Raw genomic sequence first — 17,917 nt, forward strand, 5'->3', positions numbered from 1 at the left:
GTTAGAGGAAGGTACGCCTTTTACTGGTGCTTCCTCTCTCGCTGGGCATGCCTGTGGGGACACCTGTGACCCCACAGATTGTGCCCAAGAGGAGGGATCTGGGTCTAGAGAGGGTAGGGAGGGCAAGAGACGCACAAGATGACAGTAGAGCCTGTCTGAGCACACACGGTCCACCACACCCTGGCTCACCCCCCACTCCGTTCCTTTCCACCCTCTAGGATGGCCAGGTTGAGTGGGTGTCGCAGGAGGTGGAGGAAGGGACTAGCATCTAGGTTTAAAGACCAGAAACGAATATCCCCGGATAATTTCACGTCATTTTCTGGATTCAAAGGAAGGGTAGAGTGGGGAAGACAGACGTAGAGGGGCAGTGACACAGGGCCCGATTCGCGGGTCTCTCTGAGGCACGGCGAGGCGATTCTCTCCCCCGCGGGTGCGGGCTCCGGGTGGGTGGACTGGCGCCCCCCAGCCCCGCAGGCCCCGAATGACATCAGAGGCTGGGGAGCGCGCAGAGCGCAGGCGCGGGCGGAGAAGAGAGGCGGGAGGGGGGCCGACCAGTGCGGCTAGGGAGAGCGCTCCACCGCCCTGCGCGCAGTCCCTGCGCCCCGCTCCGCCCGCGCCTCGGTGTTCGCGCCGCGCCTCGGGCGTCCAGAGCGCGCCCCTCGCACCGCATCAAGCGCCGCCCGCGGCAGCCCAGCCCCAGCCTTCCTCCTCCTCCTCTTCTTTCTCCTCCTCCTTCTCCTCCGCCGCCGGACACGCAGCCGCAGGCCGGGGCCGGGACGCAGCTGGGGAGTCAGGGACGCGCGCAGCCAGCCCTTCCCCCTCCGGCTCCCACACCGCCGGCCGCCTCCCCTCGCCCTCCTCCTCTCCCCTCCCTGCTCCTTCGCTTCTCCTCCTCCTCCTCCTCCTCTCCCAGCCCAGGCTGCCAGCACCATGTCCGCAGGGGGAGATTTTGGGAACCCACTGAGAAAATTCAAGTTGGTGTTCTTGGGGGAGCAGAGTGGTAAGTACCCCGCTTATTCTCTTGGCTTGGTGTCGAGTCGAACCCCCGCCAAATCATCCACCCGATTGGGACCCCGGCCCCGGCTCGAAAAGGCCCCTCGGTGCCTGGGTAGAGGGGAGGTTTGGGGATGAGAGGTCGGGGCCGGCTCGGGCGGGGCCGGGCAGGGGAGGGGCCAAGGGTAAGGGCCGAGGAGACGCTGGGGCCGGAGGTGGGGGTGAGGGTGGGATCTGGGGTGGGGGCTCGGGCTGCGGGTGCAGGTGCGGCGCGGCGGGGAGGCCGGAGGGCGGCGGCTCGCTCAGCGGCGCCGGCCGAGGCGTGAAGGCTCCGGGCTCGCTGGCTCGCTCGCACTGCGGCACCGGCTGCGGGCGACCGCGCAGGTGGCGGGGCGCCGGCGAGGGTCGCGGGAAGGACGGCGCCCCTCTTTGGAGAAAGAGACGGGACTGGCGTCTGGCCGCTCCCCACCCCGCGGCACCGGAGGGGTTCCCTGGGGCCCCTGCCCGGAACCGTAATTACGGGCACGTCCAGACCCCGGGGCAGACGGCCGCGGGCGGGGGGAGACCCACAGATGTCTCCTCTGAAAAGAGCGGGTGCAGGTCGTGGGGGAACAGGGCGCCTACCTCCCCTGGCTTACGTCCGACTGGGCGCAGAAGGTTCTAGACCCGCTGCCCTTCGCCAGTGTGCCCCTGTGGGGCTCAGGGATCTGGGCGATGACAGCAAGGGTTCCCCAGTGCGAGGCAGATTTGGGGGATGGTACGGGTCGCCTCACACCAAGAGCCGTGAAGCCCGGGGCTGGGCAGAGAAAGGACCAGGCGACACGCCCTGCCTGGCTTCCCAGCACCCCTCCCGAGAGCGTTGGCGGCGGATTCTTCCCACCCCCCAGCTCACCGCCCTTCTTGGGGGAGGGGAGGTCACCGTGGCAGCGGGCCAGGGGCCGGGGAGAGGGGGGAGACAAATGGCTTACGTACTGCACGGCAGCCTCCCCAGGGAAAGCATCTCTGAAATCCAGGTTAGTCCCGAGGTGGAAAACCAGGTTGAGGAGCATGGGCCCTCTGACACTTGTAGGAAGGAGTGGTTTCAGAGGCCTCTCACCTGGGGCTGCAGGGAGACCAGCTGGGCCCTGACCAGCTCTGCTGTGGGAGAAGGCCGTCTCTGGGAGCAGGACCAGCAGCTCTAGCTCTACAGACCAGTCCAGTTCACCCGGCTTGGTGCCTGTCTATACAAGGGGCCAAGACACACACAGCCTTGGGAGGACCTGGTGGGCTCCGGGAGCAGTGCTGCTGTGATGTGTGTACCTGCGGGTTGTGGAGGTCACACAGCAGTCTCCGGCCTGCTGCTGCTCATTACAGCTCAGAGAAGGGTGTCAGAAGGTGGTCAAGTTCTGACATGGGTTTTGGGGCCAGGCTGGGCGTTTCAGAACAAAATCAACTCAGGCAGCCAGCCCTGTGTCCTGGACTCTGAGTTTCTGATCTCAGTAGATTCCAGTTTCACAAAACTAACTTTTTCTTGTGCCTAAAGGGATTTGGGGGGTGGGGGTGGTCTTCACATCCCAGTGCTAGTCTTAGCGGGCCTAGAGCCCTGGGAGTTGAATTCTTAGCTGTGTTCCCTTGAGCAGATTTCAAAGCCTCTCTGAGCCTAGTTTCTGTCTCTGTAAGATGGTTGCCTAAGGGCAGTTCTCTTACCCCTTCATGTTTCCTCAGTGTCTCTCAAAGGGCCTGGACCATGGGAGGTTCCCGACAAACACTTGTTTATTCCAGGTCTGAACGTGCTTCAGCAAAGGACCAGGGGTTTGATGAGGAGAATGTCTGGTGTGTTTGAGGGAAAACTTTGGGCTCCCACGGAATCTCTGATGGGCTGAGGCCCCTACTGAGCCCTGCAAACCCCCTTTGCCCCTAAAATCACAGAAATGAGACCTGAAGACCTCAGAGAGTGAGCGCCCACCTCTCCAGCATGTTTATATGGGAGTTCCACCCCCAGGGGTGGGGTGTCGACCCAGAGACCTGTTGTGAGCTGTTACCCCTTCTGGGACTGGAACCACATCTCCTGTTCCCAGTCACTAACATGCCGTTGGGAAATAAGGTGACCTTGAATTGGGGAAGCCAAGAATTGGGGAGCTTTCCTGATAGTGGGTTAAGGTTGCCATACTCTGGCCAGGCTTGTGGCTGGGTTGGGTGACCTTGTGGAGATACCAGGCTAGTTGGTTGGGAGCATGCTTTCTGGGCCCTTTGAACATGGTCATTAGGGGAAAAGGCACTGCCATCAGTGCCATTGGCTATTAGCCACACTGGTCCCTTCTGGCAGGGAGCCCTAGGACCCTAAAAAGCCTCCTCCCACTGTGTTGTGTCATTAGTGGGTTGTTTACCTTCATTTTACAGAGCTTTTGGGGTCCCTGAGTTAGGCAGGAGACATGTGCATCTCTGAGCCTGGTGGGACACAGGAATTGCCACCGCAGCCATGGCTTCCATCTTGGCTGCATGTACTTTTACACGTGTTGGTCCTTTGTGCCCGCATCCTCTACAGCCTGTGTGGTGGAAGGAATTCTGAATTCCCACTGAATTCTGCCATCACCTCCACCCTGGGTCTCCCTCCCTGTGTGACCTTGGAGGTACCTCCACTTCTGTACTCAGGGGACTTGGGTCAGCTGAGCACAACAGGGACTTCTAGAACAGCATGGGCTGGCCTATATGAGCTGAGTCCCCTGGAAAGGGGCCAGGGGAAGGAGCTGGGCTTCTCCTGTCTCCTGTGCCTGGCTTACTGGTAGCATCTCTCTAGGCCAGTGGGCAAGGACAGCTGGATCCCAGAGAGGAGTGCCCGGCCTGGAGCCCAGTGATGAGGAGGGTGCCCAGGACCAGATAATCCCAGGGGCATCGAGCCCTCAGAGATTCCAGGGACCTGGTTTGGGTGGGAAGCCTTGAGGAGCCACTCTGGAGAGAATACCTCTAGCCCATGAGAGAGTACCCCCTCCTAGCAGCAGAATGATTGCCTGACTGTGGAGCATGGAATACAGGCTGGCCAGTATCAGCCTGGCAGGGGGAGGGATTGTGGAGAGGTTGCTATGGACCCAGGATGAAGGGTTTCCTTGCAGTGGGGAGGCTGTGCAATCCTGCTGGGGCTCAGATGGCTCTCTGGGCCTGCTGGCCGTGCCCTTGTGCTGATGGCAGTGGAGGGGGAAAGGGGGGTGATGCACAGCAGTCCCGACTTGGGCACTTGGTGGCATCCAGAGAAGGCAGGCATGAGCTCGACCTGGGGGACACAGCCCTCCTCCTGAGTTCTGATGGCGCTCTGTGGGGCTCCAGCTTCATGCGGGGCTTCTCGAGTGCGTGTGGTGGGGAGGGGGCGTGGGCTGTGTCTGCTGCACTCTGGCCTCTGCTCACCTCCCTTCCCTGAGACTCCTCCAGCCGGAGCAGGAGGACTGATGGACACAAGTTTGGTCTCCTTCCCCAGGCTGAGGCCAGTAGGCCAGCTTCTCCCTGTGACCAGCCACCTTCCTGTCCTCCCCTGGCAGTTGTGTTGCTGGAGGTGCCATCCGTGCCGAGCACGATGTGAGTGGCATCCCTGGACTCACGCAGCATAGTGACCCTGCAGGCAGCTTCGGCTGTTTACTCATTTGTTCAACCATCCCTCTCTCCCTCCCCCATCCGCCTCTCTCCCTTCCTCCTCCCAGCATCCATTTATTCATTCAGTCAGATCTTTTGAGTGTATCCCTGCCCCGTGGAACTTATAGTCCACTGGGGAGCACAGACATCTGCGGATATAATTACAGTAAAGGTCTGCGAGGGCCGTGACGAGGGAGGAACAGCTGCTGTAGAAGCACATAGCAGGGCGTCCTACCCACCTTTGGGGGCAGGTGTCAGAGGCGCCTTCTAAAGGCTTCAGAGGGGGAGACGCTTCTATAGGCAGCATGCTGGTACTCCTTCTTTGGGCCGAGTGCAGGGAGTGGGTCTTGCAAGGGGCCCACCCTCTCCAGGGAGTTTTGCCTGCTCCTCTCCCTCCTGCATTGAGGAAGTGCGTGGGGTGGGGAGCAGGAGGACACGGGTGACCCGCAGGCGTCTGGCTGCCACTGCTGAGAGGGAAGGGGCTGCCCCTCCACTTTCATCCCCATCCTCACTGCCCGGAGGGCCCTGCCTGACCCCTGCCGTCCCCCCACCCACACGGCTGCAGCCCCACAGGGAGCCCACCGCTGGCCTGGTGGTTGTGCCTGAAGCCCATCCCAGAAGCTGACTCCTCCCAGACCTGCTGGCCCTGCTGTGCCCAGCCTAGCTGGGCACTCACCATGGTGGAGCTTTGTTTTTTTCTGAACATTTTTAGAAACAATCCCATGCTGCCCCAAGACCTCTGTTATCTTGGTTCCTCAGGATTTTAAAATGCTTATTAACTTCTTTTAGGTACAAAAGCCCTAACTGAATTTTAAGCCGCTTAAGGGCAAATTTCAGCACCTTAAGGTGACTAGTCATCTTAGTCATCCTTGCCCCCTCTCCGCCTGCAGGAGGCTTGTGCTCATTAAATATCTCATTTGAAAATGATGAGAGATCTTTGCTGTGTGGGATTTGCTGATGGCCCATCAGTAGATTGAAAGCGACAGGAGTCAAGGCCGCTTTGGAATAGGATTCTTTATCCTGACACCTGCCGCTTTCTCAAGCCAGAGGATTTTTATCTGCAACACTTACCGGGTCTTTCATAGAGGATTGGCTCGTTTAGCCTTGGTCATGCCCACCTCACCATTCATCTCACAGAAGCTGAATTTCTCAGGGCACCCCCATCCCCACCATCTCTGCAGAACTTTGAGAAGCAGCAAGGCCACCAGAGGTGGGGCGGAAGGGACACATCCAGACCCGGCAGAGCTCACTTCGAGATCTGAAGTGAATCACGCAGTGGCTCTGTGCCTCAGCTTCTTGGTCCTGCTTTCTCTCTTCCCAATTTTTCTCCCTGCCTCCGTGGCTGGAATGAGAGAGGGAACCTTGGATGTCAGGTGCAGGCCCAGAACCTTTGCTTTATTTGTTTAAAGAACTGGGTGTGAAGGTCAGACGGATAGACACCAAGATGAGAATTAACCTGTACTTGGTATAAGAGGAAAGTGGCACCCTCAGTGCTGATGATAGATGCTCGAGAACTAGCCAGAAGACAAAAAAGAAACTGTGAGAACACGTTCTGGTGGTGCAGGTGTAACAGCAGTTACCATCGTTTGCATGGTCTGATTATCATTGTTATTTGCAGCCTCCAAATTATAATGAATACCATTAAAATATAACGATATAACCTCATTGTCCTTTTGTTACTTATTACATCCCTAAAATCAGCCCATGAATATTTATCCTTATAGGTGTTGCCTTGACATTGCAAGCTCGCCCAGGGCAGGCCTGAGGGTGGTACCATCTGTGTCCCATCCAGGCTGCAAAGTGTCCCTGTCCTCCCCAACCGTTCTTCCACTGTTGCGGAATGAATGAGCCTTTGAATGTGCAGGGCTTTCTGGTCTCAGTGTAAATCATTTAGAGAAACTGATGGACAGACCCGTTGGGGAGGGTGAGGAAAGGTTAGGTGGAACAGCAAAATTCATAATCATCGGGGGTGGACTGCTGTACTGGGCATTTCCTCCACTGTCTGTCTGTGTATCTGTCTGTCATCCTTTTCCATTTCTCACCACAGAGAAGATGGGGGAGGTTGCCAGGGAGAAGTGCCTGACGCACCCTGAGATGGGCAGCTTTTGTGAGAGCCCAAAAGACAGGCTGCCGGGAAACGGGGCTGCAGGCAGGGCTGGGCACTTAGGCCCTGAGGGGACCGCGGTGATGAGGAAGCCAGTCTCTGCTTCCTGGAACAGGGCAGGAAAGGATGCAGATTCCTAACGCCTGAGGACTCCCAAGAGAGCTTCTTTACTGAACTTGAAATTTCCAATTCCCTTTTTTATTTCGGTAACTTTGGCCCTAAACTAAGTGGGATCTTTTTTAAAAAGTAAATTGTCACTACCGTGAATATGTTATCATTTTAGTAAAATGATTTATTTTTAGTAGAAAAGCATATCTATCCTGGTCTCTTGGTAACAAGGCTGGTGGGAGCCTGAGTGACTTGGCCAGGTGCCATCTGTTCCCCGGGGGGTGACATACCCAATGGACAGACCAGGGTTCAGGAGAAAGCAGATGATACCTCACCCCTGAGGGCAGAATGGAGCCTTTACAGTAAAGGTTACCTCTATAAAATGCATTAAAAGAGTGGCAGCCTGGAGCCCCAGCAGCACCCGCGAGGGAGGAAGACTTCATTTGGGTGCGCTCTGTGCTGGAGACCACAGCTTTCTTCCAGGGCCTGGGCAGTCAGGGGATGGGCTTGTTGCTTTAGTGGGGTTTCCCTTGAGAAAGGGGTTTCCAGTATTGGGGTGACTGGCTCACCCATTTCCCCCTGTGGCTGAAGATGAGGTGAGGGCAGGTCATAGAGGCTGGCTCAGCCAGGAGCTGGGACTTTATCCCGAGGGCAGTGGAGAACTGGTGGAGGATCCTCAGCTGGGGAGTGGCCTGGTCACATGGCCGCTGGGGAAGGATCTGTCATTCTAGGGGCTTGGAGAGGAGGGTGGTTGGGGAGGGGTCCACACCCAGCCAGTCGTCCTTCCTGACAAAATGGAGCTGACCTTCCTGGGTTCCTGTATCCTCCCCCAGTTAACCCAGTGGGTGTTTGGGAAAAACCGCCGTGCCCGAGGCGCCACACAGGCGTTGCGATCTTCCTAGCACCCTGTGATAGACGTGGGGTTCACCCTGTTTTGCAGGCCGGGAGGCAGAAGCTCAGAGAGAGCTGGTCACGTCTAAGGGCTCTCTGCTCATGTGGCAGGATTGGAATCCGAACCCAGGTCGCCATGAGAAACCATGGACTGTTGGGCCTCGTGCCTCAAAGGCAGGCCCAGGCCCAGGACTGGGGGCGGAGACAGGAACACTGAAGCCGTATGGAAACGAGGTTCCCCATAAACGCCTCCTAGGGAATTACGTGCCACGCTCTCTGCTGAGGAGGAGCCAGCCAGCACAGCGTGGGGGTGGGCGGGAGGAGGCCTTTGACTCCCCCAGGCTGGCGAGGGGCGCTGCGTGCCTGAGCCGGGAGGAGGGCAGTGGGCTCTCAGGAGGGAGCAGGGTCTCCTCGTGGGAGGCTGATGGAGCTGGGTTGCATAGCAGGCACTCCGTTCTCATACAGGGTGAGCTGCTTATCTGGGACGGTTTGAAGGGAGCTGACAGGGATGGGGGCACTGAAGTCCTCTAAGTCGGCCTGCAGCCCACTGCCGTGGAGGAAGGACCCTCCCCAGGTTCTAGCTGAGAGCTCATTACTCAGAAGGGAAGAACCGGTCACACTGAGAAGCTGGTTCCTGCCTGCTCTTGGGGTAGCCCTTCCTCTGGCATCATTCTCCCTCCAGGCCTGGGGATAGCAGGGCCCTGGAGACCCTGATTCTGTCTAGGGTCTGCCACCAGCTGGCCATGGGGTTGGATTAGCCCCAGCCCATCTTTCACGTTCTCGATATGTCCCTGGAGGCTAGTGGACTTGGTGATCACTAGGGCCAGCGGAGTTCTAAGTGGTTCTGTAATTCGGCACCAGCTTAGAGTATGACGCCAAGCCAGTAACACTCCCAGCCTGGGCACGGCACGGGCCAGAGGGGCTGCAGGGATCAGGGCCTCTGCCAACTGTTGCCCCTGGAACTGCCCTGGGCTCCAGTGCAGGGTCCTCTCCAGTCTGCCACCTCTTCTCTTGGCCAGCATTCTAGGCCCACGTACCTGGGCCCAGCCTTACCTCCTGTGCCCTCAGGGTGCTCTGGTTCATCCCTTCTGGTGCTGTGTTTGGCTCAGGTTGCCAGGCAACAGGGATGGAGCTGTATTGCCCTTCCTGACGACAGGCATTTTATCCCATACAGAGGACAGGAGGATGGGTGACAGCCCCCAGGTACTCCTACTCCGGGACACTTCCTTCTGTAGCCAGGTGGGTGGGTGGTAAGCGGGGAGGGCTGGGAAGGGGCCAGAGCCAAGAGGGATATGCGGTGTCCCCAGTAGACCAGTCCCAGCTCCTACTCCAGCTCCATCACCAACGGCATCCTCTTGAGCCCTGGGCTTCCAGCCCAGCCTGGCCCTCTCTGTCTGGGTGTTGGGATGTAACACCCAGACAGAGAGTGTCCTCAAAACTGAGGACCCCCGGTGCTCATTCCCCTCCAAGACAGTAGGGTCTTTATGACCTTGTTGGACTTTCAAGATGTGTCTAATACATCAATATGGGGCACATGCTAAATGCTCCAGTAAGAGATAATTTTGTTGGTGAAATAGTGACGGCCCCCAGCCCCGCTCGTAGATGTATGAGGGGAAGAGAAGTAGGGGTGCACGGTTTGGAGAATCACTGATGGACCGCGTTTGTGTAGTGAGCTGCAGGGCAGCGTTCTTGTGATCTGACAGGTAGAGCTGCTGATCCATTTTGCAGATGAGGGGAGTGAGGCTCTGAGAGGCGAAGGTGTTTACACAGGTGCAGGACCCAGAAGCTGCTGCTGCTGAGCTGGGAAGGACCCCCGGGGCGCTGACTCACTGGCCGGTGTTTTCCCTGCTGCCTGGCCTGGCAGGGAGGGGGACAGACTCGCCCTGACCCCCTGTGGCCCCACAGCTGCTCACAAGCAGAGCACCTCCAGTTCACTGCCACTGTCCCTCCCTGAGGACACGGCCCAGGGACTGCAGGCTGGAGGGTCTGCGGTGTTGTGAGCGGGACAGTTCTTGGACCGAGGTAGGTGGATCATAAGCCTCAGCCAGTGTTCATGTGAGTATTAACTACCCAAGCAAGGCTGTGGGTGTGGTCTGCTGGGGAATCAGGGGAGGCTTCCCGGAGGAGGTGGTGCACAGCGAGCAGGAATTCACTGGCAGGTGAGGGAGGCGTCATGAGCAGAGTGCCCACCTGTGCCAAGGCTGAGGGCTGTGATGGGCATGGGCCTCCCAGGGAACTGGGCATCCTTCACGTGGCTGGGCTCTGGCGTGGTTGGGGGAACGTGGTGGGAGGAGTTGCACCTGGGGAAGCAGGGTCAGGCCACACTCAGGAGTCTGGGTCTTCCCTGCAGGCAGCCGGGACCCAGTGGGGGGCTTCCACCAAGGAGGGACATGCGTATGGATTAGAAGACAAGGCTATGGCCCACTTGCAGGCAGGGGATCCAGGTGGCCTGAACCAGGCCGGCTGGGAACATGAACATTCGGAGGATGGGATTTAGAGGAGGCCTTGTGACAGGTATCAGCTCGAGCTTCCTTCCAGCCCTTCCAGCCCACCTCTGCTGGGGATGTATATTTTCTTGATTCTTTCTCTGTTGACCGAGGACTCAGGAACAATGAAGGGTTGTAGAGGAGGGACTTTTGTCCTTCTCTGCAAGACCACTCTGTCCCCAGATGTACCCAAACTGGCTGCCTTCAGCTCTGCCCTTCCAGCCTCCACAGTGCCCTGGGTGCTCCGGGACTGCTGGTAGCCCTCCCAGACTCTTCCCGCCTGCCAGCTGCTCAGGGCGGGTGAACACCTGGAGAGGAGCGGGCCGCTGGGTGTGCGAGCTCCTGCCTCTGTGCAGCCTCCTGCCACTGCCTGCCTTGCTGGGCTTCTCTTCCAGCGGACACCTGACTCCCTTCCTTTGCTTTCTTCCGTAGATTCCCTTGCTCTTCTCTGCCAGCTTCCAGCTTCCCAACCAGCTCAGGTGTCCCTGAGGACTTGAGGGAGGACTGTATGGGGAAGAGCTTCCCTCCCCGCCTTGGAAACAGAAACCTAGTCTTAAGCTGGCTGTGCAAAAGGCAAAGGGTGGGAGCCAGGGAGCTGGCGTGGAGACAGGGGGCTGCCTTCCTGAACCCGGCCCCCACCCGCAGGCCCGCTCACGGTCTGATGGTCTGTCCTCAAGGCCTGAAAGGCCACCCTCCAAGGCCCTGGTTACCTCTGCTCCCTGCCCCTCATGTCTTCCGCCCATGGAGGTGACTGAGCCCCACCTGGGTATTCCTTTGCCAGTGTAGCTAGTAGGGGGAGAATATCCTAATTATGCATCGTCAGTGGTCACAGCACGTTTCAGTGGCCCCTGTGGGCAGGGCCACGTTAATGGTCTGTGAGGTCAGAGTGGGTAAGGAGACCTGTGCCCTCGGTTGGTGCTCAGCAGAGGTGTCACCCCTGCCCAGAGTTGCTGGCCTAGAGAAAACAGCCTGGAAGCTGGCGGCAAGCAGCCCAGCCCAGCTTTGACCTGTTCGAAACCCCGCTGGGTACCCCCGTTGCCCCTATCCCGGGGCAGAAGCAGGACCAAGAGACACATCCCTGGTTCGGGACTGCAGAGCTGCGAGTGTGACTTCCACATGGGCGTCAGGTCCCTCTGGGGGCGGCGTGCGGATGCCGAGAGAGGTAGAGAAAAATGTTCTGTTCTGACCCTGTTGACGAGCGGGGAATAAACATCACACAGACTGAAGAAGATAAAGTGAAGCATTCAAACTCACATTTCTTGTGTATTTCCCCATCCAGTGAAGGAGGGGGGGAGTTGGGAAGTGCAGGGAAGAGAGGGCCACGGAGGCACCGAGGGGAGGACCCCCCACCAGACCCAGTTGCCGGAGCGCACCTTCACGGGCCCGCTGGCCGCCACGTGCTGCGGCCTTGGGAAAGCCCGGGTGGCGTGAGGCTCTAGGCAATGGTGCTGTCCGTCCCGGGGCCCCGACCAAATAGAATTAAAGGGTCCTGTAGAGGCATTGATGCCTGTGGGGGCACAGGAGTGACGGGACCAATTCTGTTTTCATGTGGAGGATGAGCTGAGGGGTGGGGGCTGCTGCTGTGAGGAGGCCGACGACCCTCGGCCAGGCAGAGCAGGAGTGGCGAGAAGGGCTCTCGCCTCGGCCCCGGGGGGTTAGGGAGGGCGCTCTTCAGCTCCACGGCCCCAGTGCTGCGACACCGGGCTTCCGTGAGCAGACTGAGCCTCGTCTCTCCCTCCCCAAGGCCAGCTGGCGCTGCCCCACTGGGACCCTGCCGTTCCCAGACTGGGCTGCTGCAAGTAGGGTCAAGCCTTGGGGCCAGGAGGTTATTTGGTTCTGCTCTTCTCTGTGTAGAGAGCACCTCTGAGAAGGGTTTAGTTTTAGGGGAAAAAAAAGCCACTCTCAGATTAGCCACTTATTTTAGGGATATTAGCAGATCCTACTGTAGCACCAGGATCCGGAAATTCTCCCCTGATTCTCATCCGTCACTCCCCCACATCCAGCCAAAGCACTGCCGGCTGCTGCCCACGTCAGAATGTGAAATGCAGGCCTGGAAAGGCGCCTTGCCAGCCCACCCACCCTGGTTCTCTCCCACCTGCATCAGAAGAGGGCAGAACCCCAGGTGTTGGGCCAGAAGAGCCAGCTCCTCCCCTTTCTCCATCATGCAGCCAAGGGGTCATCTAAGCCAGAGTTCTGGTCTGGACAGCAATGTCCACTCATCTGTCCACCTCACCTCGGGGAGCTGGCAGTGCTGTGGGAAATGTATGGTGAGGTAGTCACAGCCCCTGCCCACCACAGCCTCTGTGCAGGGCAACTGGGGGCTTCAGTCCTAAACAGAGAGACCTGCGAGGTTCTGCTGCAGGTGACCAGCCACTAACACCGCCGCAGGAGAGGAGGCGGGGGCTGAGGGAAGAGTGGAGGGGGCATCTTTTAGGAATGTGAGATGGTTTAACAGATACAACCTAAGGTGACCCTGAATGAGTCACCCCCTTGCCTAGTCCCTTCCCCTTGAATGCAGATGGAACCCGACACTTGCTTCTAGCCAATACGGTATGGCCAAGATGATGGGCTGTCACTCCCATGATTGTTTCTCTAAAAGACTCCTCTGCTGGCCTTGAAGGCGTGAGCTGCCATGTGGTGAGAGGGCAGTGAGGGGTCATGTGGTGAGGGACTGCGGGTGGCCTCTAGGGGAAAAGCAGCCCCTGGCCGGTAGCCCCCAAGAAGATGGAGACTGAGTCCTCCAGCCACGAGGGACTGAATTTGGTCAGCCACCACACACAGGAGCTTGAAAAAGGACCCCGAGCTCCAGAAAGATATGTAGCCCAGCCGATGCCATGATTGTAGCCTCGTGAGACTGTGAACAGGGGTCCCAGGAAAACCGTGCCCAGACTCCTGCCCCAGGGGAATGTGATATAATAAATGTATGTTGTTTTGATCCACTAACTTTGTGGTATTTGTTACACAGCAACAAATAACCAGTACAGATGGGGTGAAGATTTTTCCAGGGAAGACACACCTCAGAGATGTCCTACTTTTGCAGACAAGGAGTTGGAGCTTCCATGAGAGACTATGACCTGCTCCTGGTTTAGCAGCTGGCTGGGGCCATGGGAGGAGGGAGGTCCTGCTCCGGGGAGGCCCCGGGAGTCGGGTCCTGGTTCCTGCTCCGCTTCTGCTCTCCCTTCGTGCAGCTTTGAGCAAACCCTCCTGCTTCCTGGGCCTCCAATTTTTCCTCTGTTACGTGAAGGACTGGATCTGATGATCTCTAGGTGACTTCTTGCCATAACTTGGTATTCTGAGGCCACTCTGATCTGTGATCCTTCTAGAAGCCAGGCCTCAGGGCCTTAGTGAGTTTTCATCTCTGCTGCTCCTCCCGTGTTGTGTGTTTCCACTGTGGCTTCAGGAGGCGTGATCTTCCTGTCCTGGGCATAATTCTGTAAGCCTGATGGGTTCAGGCAAACCTCTGAAGTGGAGCTCTTGGCTGTGCACCAGGAGGTACTATCTGGCCGTGAACCTGGGGCCATGTGATCCTGGGCCAGCGACCCCTCTTCTCTGACCTCACATCTCCTAGCTTAGTGAGAGGCTTGGACAAAATTAGTTCCAGAGTCCTCGATGGCTCACACCCTCTGTGGTGCTGCTTTGGAGAAGGGCTCCTTAAGTAAGGACCTGGAGCTTGTGGGATGGGACAAGTGAGCCTGGATACATCTTCTTGATACCCAGGCATCCAAGTCCAGGGGCAGACCTGGATATACGCCCAGTTCCTTGTTCCCCAGCCTGGCCCTCCGGCCACCCCAGTGCCTGGCCAGCAGTCATCTCTGGTCCACAAGGCCTGGGGACAAAGAATCCTCCTTGCCTGCTGGGTGGTCCTGTGCTCACCCTCAGACCCAGGGGTCTGGAGATCTAGAGTGCATCTTCCACCCCCGAAACAGTGGTCCTCGTCTCTAAACTTCACCTGGAAGGCCATCCCTACTCTCCAGGTGAATCTTGAGCAGGTGCCCTTGAGCCCATCCTGAGGGCAGTAGGGGTCTTCTTTCTGTTGACTGAATGGGGAGGTCTCCACATCCACTCTTCCCTCACCAGCTGGCTCTGGACGTGCAGGGGCTGGGATTGTGCCCATTTCCTCTTTGGCAAAGCAGCAAGCTGCACAGAGTGAGCAGGCTGTGTGAGGGTATGCAGGGACAGGAGGGGGCGCTGGGCCCCCACAAGTGCCGGGAGCAGCTCCCTGTGCTCGGGGGGAGGCCTTGGAGTCAGCACCCTTGGTCCGCGCCAGCCCAGGGTTCCTCTGAAGGATGCCATGCCTCCAGCAGCCTGTGACCTTGAGGCCACCTTCCACCTGACTGGGCGAGCTTGATCTCATGGCCAGGCAACAGCTGGGCCCCCTTGGATGGGGGCTGTGGGTCCACTGTCACAAGGCCCCTCTGACTGGCCCTCAGCTGATAATCTGGGAAACACAAGCCATGGCTCTCAGCGCTCTGTCTACGCATCGTCACTGCCCCACTGTCCTCTCCCAGTGAATGAGGCTTTTAATAGCAATGCCACCAGCAATTTGCCTTAGGAAGAGAAGTATAAATGTGAGCATGTACGTATATTAATTTGCCAACCTCCATGCTGTGGATGAACCAAGAGTTCCTCTCAGTTTAATAAACTACCAAATTGCATTAACACCAGCCTTGTCAAAAGATCAGCTGGTGGTGGGAATTTAGAATGTGTTTCTTCCTCCTCTCAAACATACATATCTTCACTATGGATGAATTCTTCACAGCACCCATGCAGCTACTCAGACATGTGACATGATTGGCCAGCGTAGGGTCGGACTAGAGTTGGGCTGAGCCTCAAGCCAATTGGAATGGAGTGCATCCTGCCCATCCAGGTCTGGTTGTCCAGGGAAGCCAAGCCAGAGCGTGTGCACTGCAGGCGGGTCTCCTGTTCTAGCTGGGGGTGGAGAGTGGCTAGTACGGAAAGCTAGCAGGTGCTGCTGCTGCTGTTGGGACCTGGAGGGGAGACCCAGCACCTCTTTGAAGCTGAGAAGAGTGTTCAAGATGACTCAGTGAGGTAGAGAGGGTCCAGACAGTGGGTGAGCTGGCCATGGTGGGGAGGAACTCTGCAGCCCACATGAGCTTGTGTGCTCAGGCTCTGGTGTTTTTCAAGAAATCCTGAAGACGTCATCCTTGATGAGGTTCTCAGTTTCGTAGCTAAGACGCCAGGGGTACTAGAGAGTTTCCCCACACACCAGGGCTGCTGGTGCCTGCTGGGTTGAGAGAGAGAGAGAGAGAGAGAGAGAGTGTGTGTGTTTGCATGCATCTAAGTGAGCATGAGCACATGGTGGTTATGCCAGGGTTCTGCCCACCGAGCTGTCCTGTCCAGGCTTACTCCATCTCCTGGCCTCTGGTTAGAAGGGCTCACAGCAGTTCCCCAGTGCCCAGCTAGGTCCCTGTTCTTGGTGAAGACTGTTGATGCCAAGTACAGTTATATTCTATTTCCTTAGGAAAATCTCACGTTGACCACAATGTTTAATCAGAACAAGCCATTTCCTGAATGTGTGCAGAATCTGAGACAGAGATATAATGCACATATGTATGTGTGTGCATAATTTTAAAAATCGTCATATTTCGTTTTTCTCCTTTCACTTTTTATTTTGACATAAGTTTAGGCTTATAGAAAGTTGTAAGACTAGTATGAAGACGTCTCACATGCCTTCCACCCAGAATGTTAACATTTTACTGCCTTTGTGGGATTCATAGCGCTTCTGTGAGGTGGGCACTTCTGCCTCCATTGTACAAATGAGGATGCTGAGCCTCAGAGAGTACAGTAACTAACGCAAGATCACCCAGCAAGTAAGTGGCAGAGCCAAGATTACAATCCAGGCCTGTCAGTTGTGTGTGCTGACCACGTGTGGTGTAAGCGTGAGTGTGAGGGTGTCTTGCTCCTTCTGCCCAAAGAACTTCCTTCCTTGTGTTCTAGATTTGCTAGCAAGAAATTGTCTTGGCATCTGACTTCTTTACATCGACTCCATTTTTGAAATATTTTTGCTGGGTATAAAATTCTATGTTGACAATATTTTTCTTTCAGTATTTCAGAGATGTCACTTCCATTTTCTTCTGGTTTACATGGTTTCTGACAAGGTAACAAAGATTTTTATTCTATGTTTTCTTAGGCCTGTGATCCAATATATTCTTGTTATTTCTGTTTAAACAGTCAGTTATCTTTTAAAGAGATTTCAATGATACAAAAGAAATCTTACACATTTTACCATGTAGTGACCATTCCCTGTGTTCACTGTTGCTTTAGGTGGACCCACATTTCCATCTGGTGTCATTTCACTTTTTCCTGGAGTACTACCTGTACAGATCTGCTGCTGATGAATTCTGTCAGCTTTTGAATATTTGAAAAAGTTTTTATTTCATCCTTATTTTTGAAAGATGTTATATAGTATGTATCTGAAAGTTACAGAATTCTAGGTTGATAAGTTTTTCTTTCAGGACCTTACAGATATTGCTCCACTGTCTTCTTGCTTGCATTGTTTCTGAGGAGAAGTTGCTGTCTTCTTTATCTTTGTTTCCCTGTGTATAGTGTGTCATTTTTCCCTGGGTACTTTTATGATTTTCTCTTTATCACTGACTTGGTGCAATTTGATTATGATGTGCCTCTGTGTGGTGTCTTTTATGTTTCCTTTGCTTGGGGTTTGTTGAACTTTTTGGATCTGTGGTTTACATTTTCTCTCAAATTTGTAATATTTTCAGTAAAACTTTCTTCACATCCTTCAAGGACTCCAAATACATGTATGTTAGTCTACTTGATGTCATCCTGTGGCTCGCTAGTGTTCCAGTAATTTATTTCTATTCTTTTCACTTTGTGTTTTATTTTAGATATTACTCTGTCTTCAAGTTCATTGATCTTTTCTTCTGCATTTAATCTGGGATTAATCTGTTGTTAACCCATCTAGTGTATTTTTCGTTTCCCACATTGTACTTTTTACTTCTATAAGGATGATTTGTGTCTTTTTAAATATCTTCCACATCTCTGTTTAACTTTTTGAACATATGAAATGCAGTCATAATGTTTTTTTTAATATTTTTGTTTGCTAATTCTAACATTTGTGTCAGTTTCGACTGATTTTTTTCTCCTTATTAAGTATTTATTTTATTGCTTCTTTTCGTGCCTGGTAATCTTTTATTGGGTGCTAGACATTGTGAATTTTGTCACGTTGTGTATTGGATGGTTTTTGTATTCCTATAAATTCTTAGGATTTGTTAGCTGGGACTGGAGTGGTGCTCAGTCTGGGGCTAATTATTTCCCACTCTTGAGGCACAGCCCTTCAGAGTTCTCTCCCCAGTGTCCCATGAATGAGGAAGCTTTTCACTCTGACTGGTAGGAACAGGCACTGTGCCAGGCCTATGTAGATGCCAGGTGCTGTTTCCTTTTTAATCCATTTGGGTGGTTCTTTCCCAAGTCTTGAGCAGTTTCTTTACACACCTTTGCTGATCAGTCCTCAGCTGAAGACTTAAGGGAGCCACTTCGCAGACCTCTGGTGTTCTCTCTCTCTCTGTGCACCTCTTTCCTCTCTTGTGAACTTCAGCTGCCTTGTTTTCTCCAGACTCTCAGCTCTATCTCCCCATTCCCTGTGCCATGTCCTGAAGTTTTCTCAAGGCAACAATTTGGGGGCAGTTGGGGGGCTCACTTGATTTGCTTCATGTCTCTCAGGGTTTGCTGTCCTTTACTGCCTTTATGTACTGTCTTG

The 17,917-nt window shown here is 55.4% G+C and overlaps 1 protein-coding gene across 1 annotated transcript in view; it reads left to right on the forward strand.

Annotated features, from left to right (window-relative positions):
• The first annotated feature begins 323 nt into the window (after nucleotides 1–323).
• RAB6B (RAB6B, member RAS oncogene family) overlaps nucleotides 324–17,917 on the forward strand; it is a 55,726-nt gene continuing 38,132 nt past the window's right edge. Inside the window, exon 1 of the mRNA XM_081234744.1 lies at nucleotides 324–1,000. Coding sequence (XP_081090870.1) covers nucleotides 931–1,000 — 70 coding nt within the window. The 5' untranslated portion in view covers nucleotides 324–930. The remainder of the gene's footprint in view (nucleotides 1,001–17,917) is intronic.

This window comes from Mesoplodon bidens, assembly GCF_964165515.1.
Source record: "Mesoplodon bidens genome assembly, chromosome: 5".
Lineage (NCBI taxonomy): Eukaryota > Metazoa > Chordata > Mammalia > Artiodactyla > Ziphiidae > Mesoplodon > Mesoplodon bidens.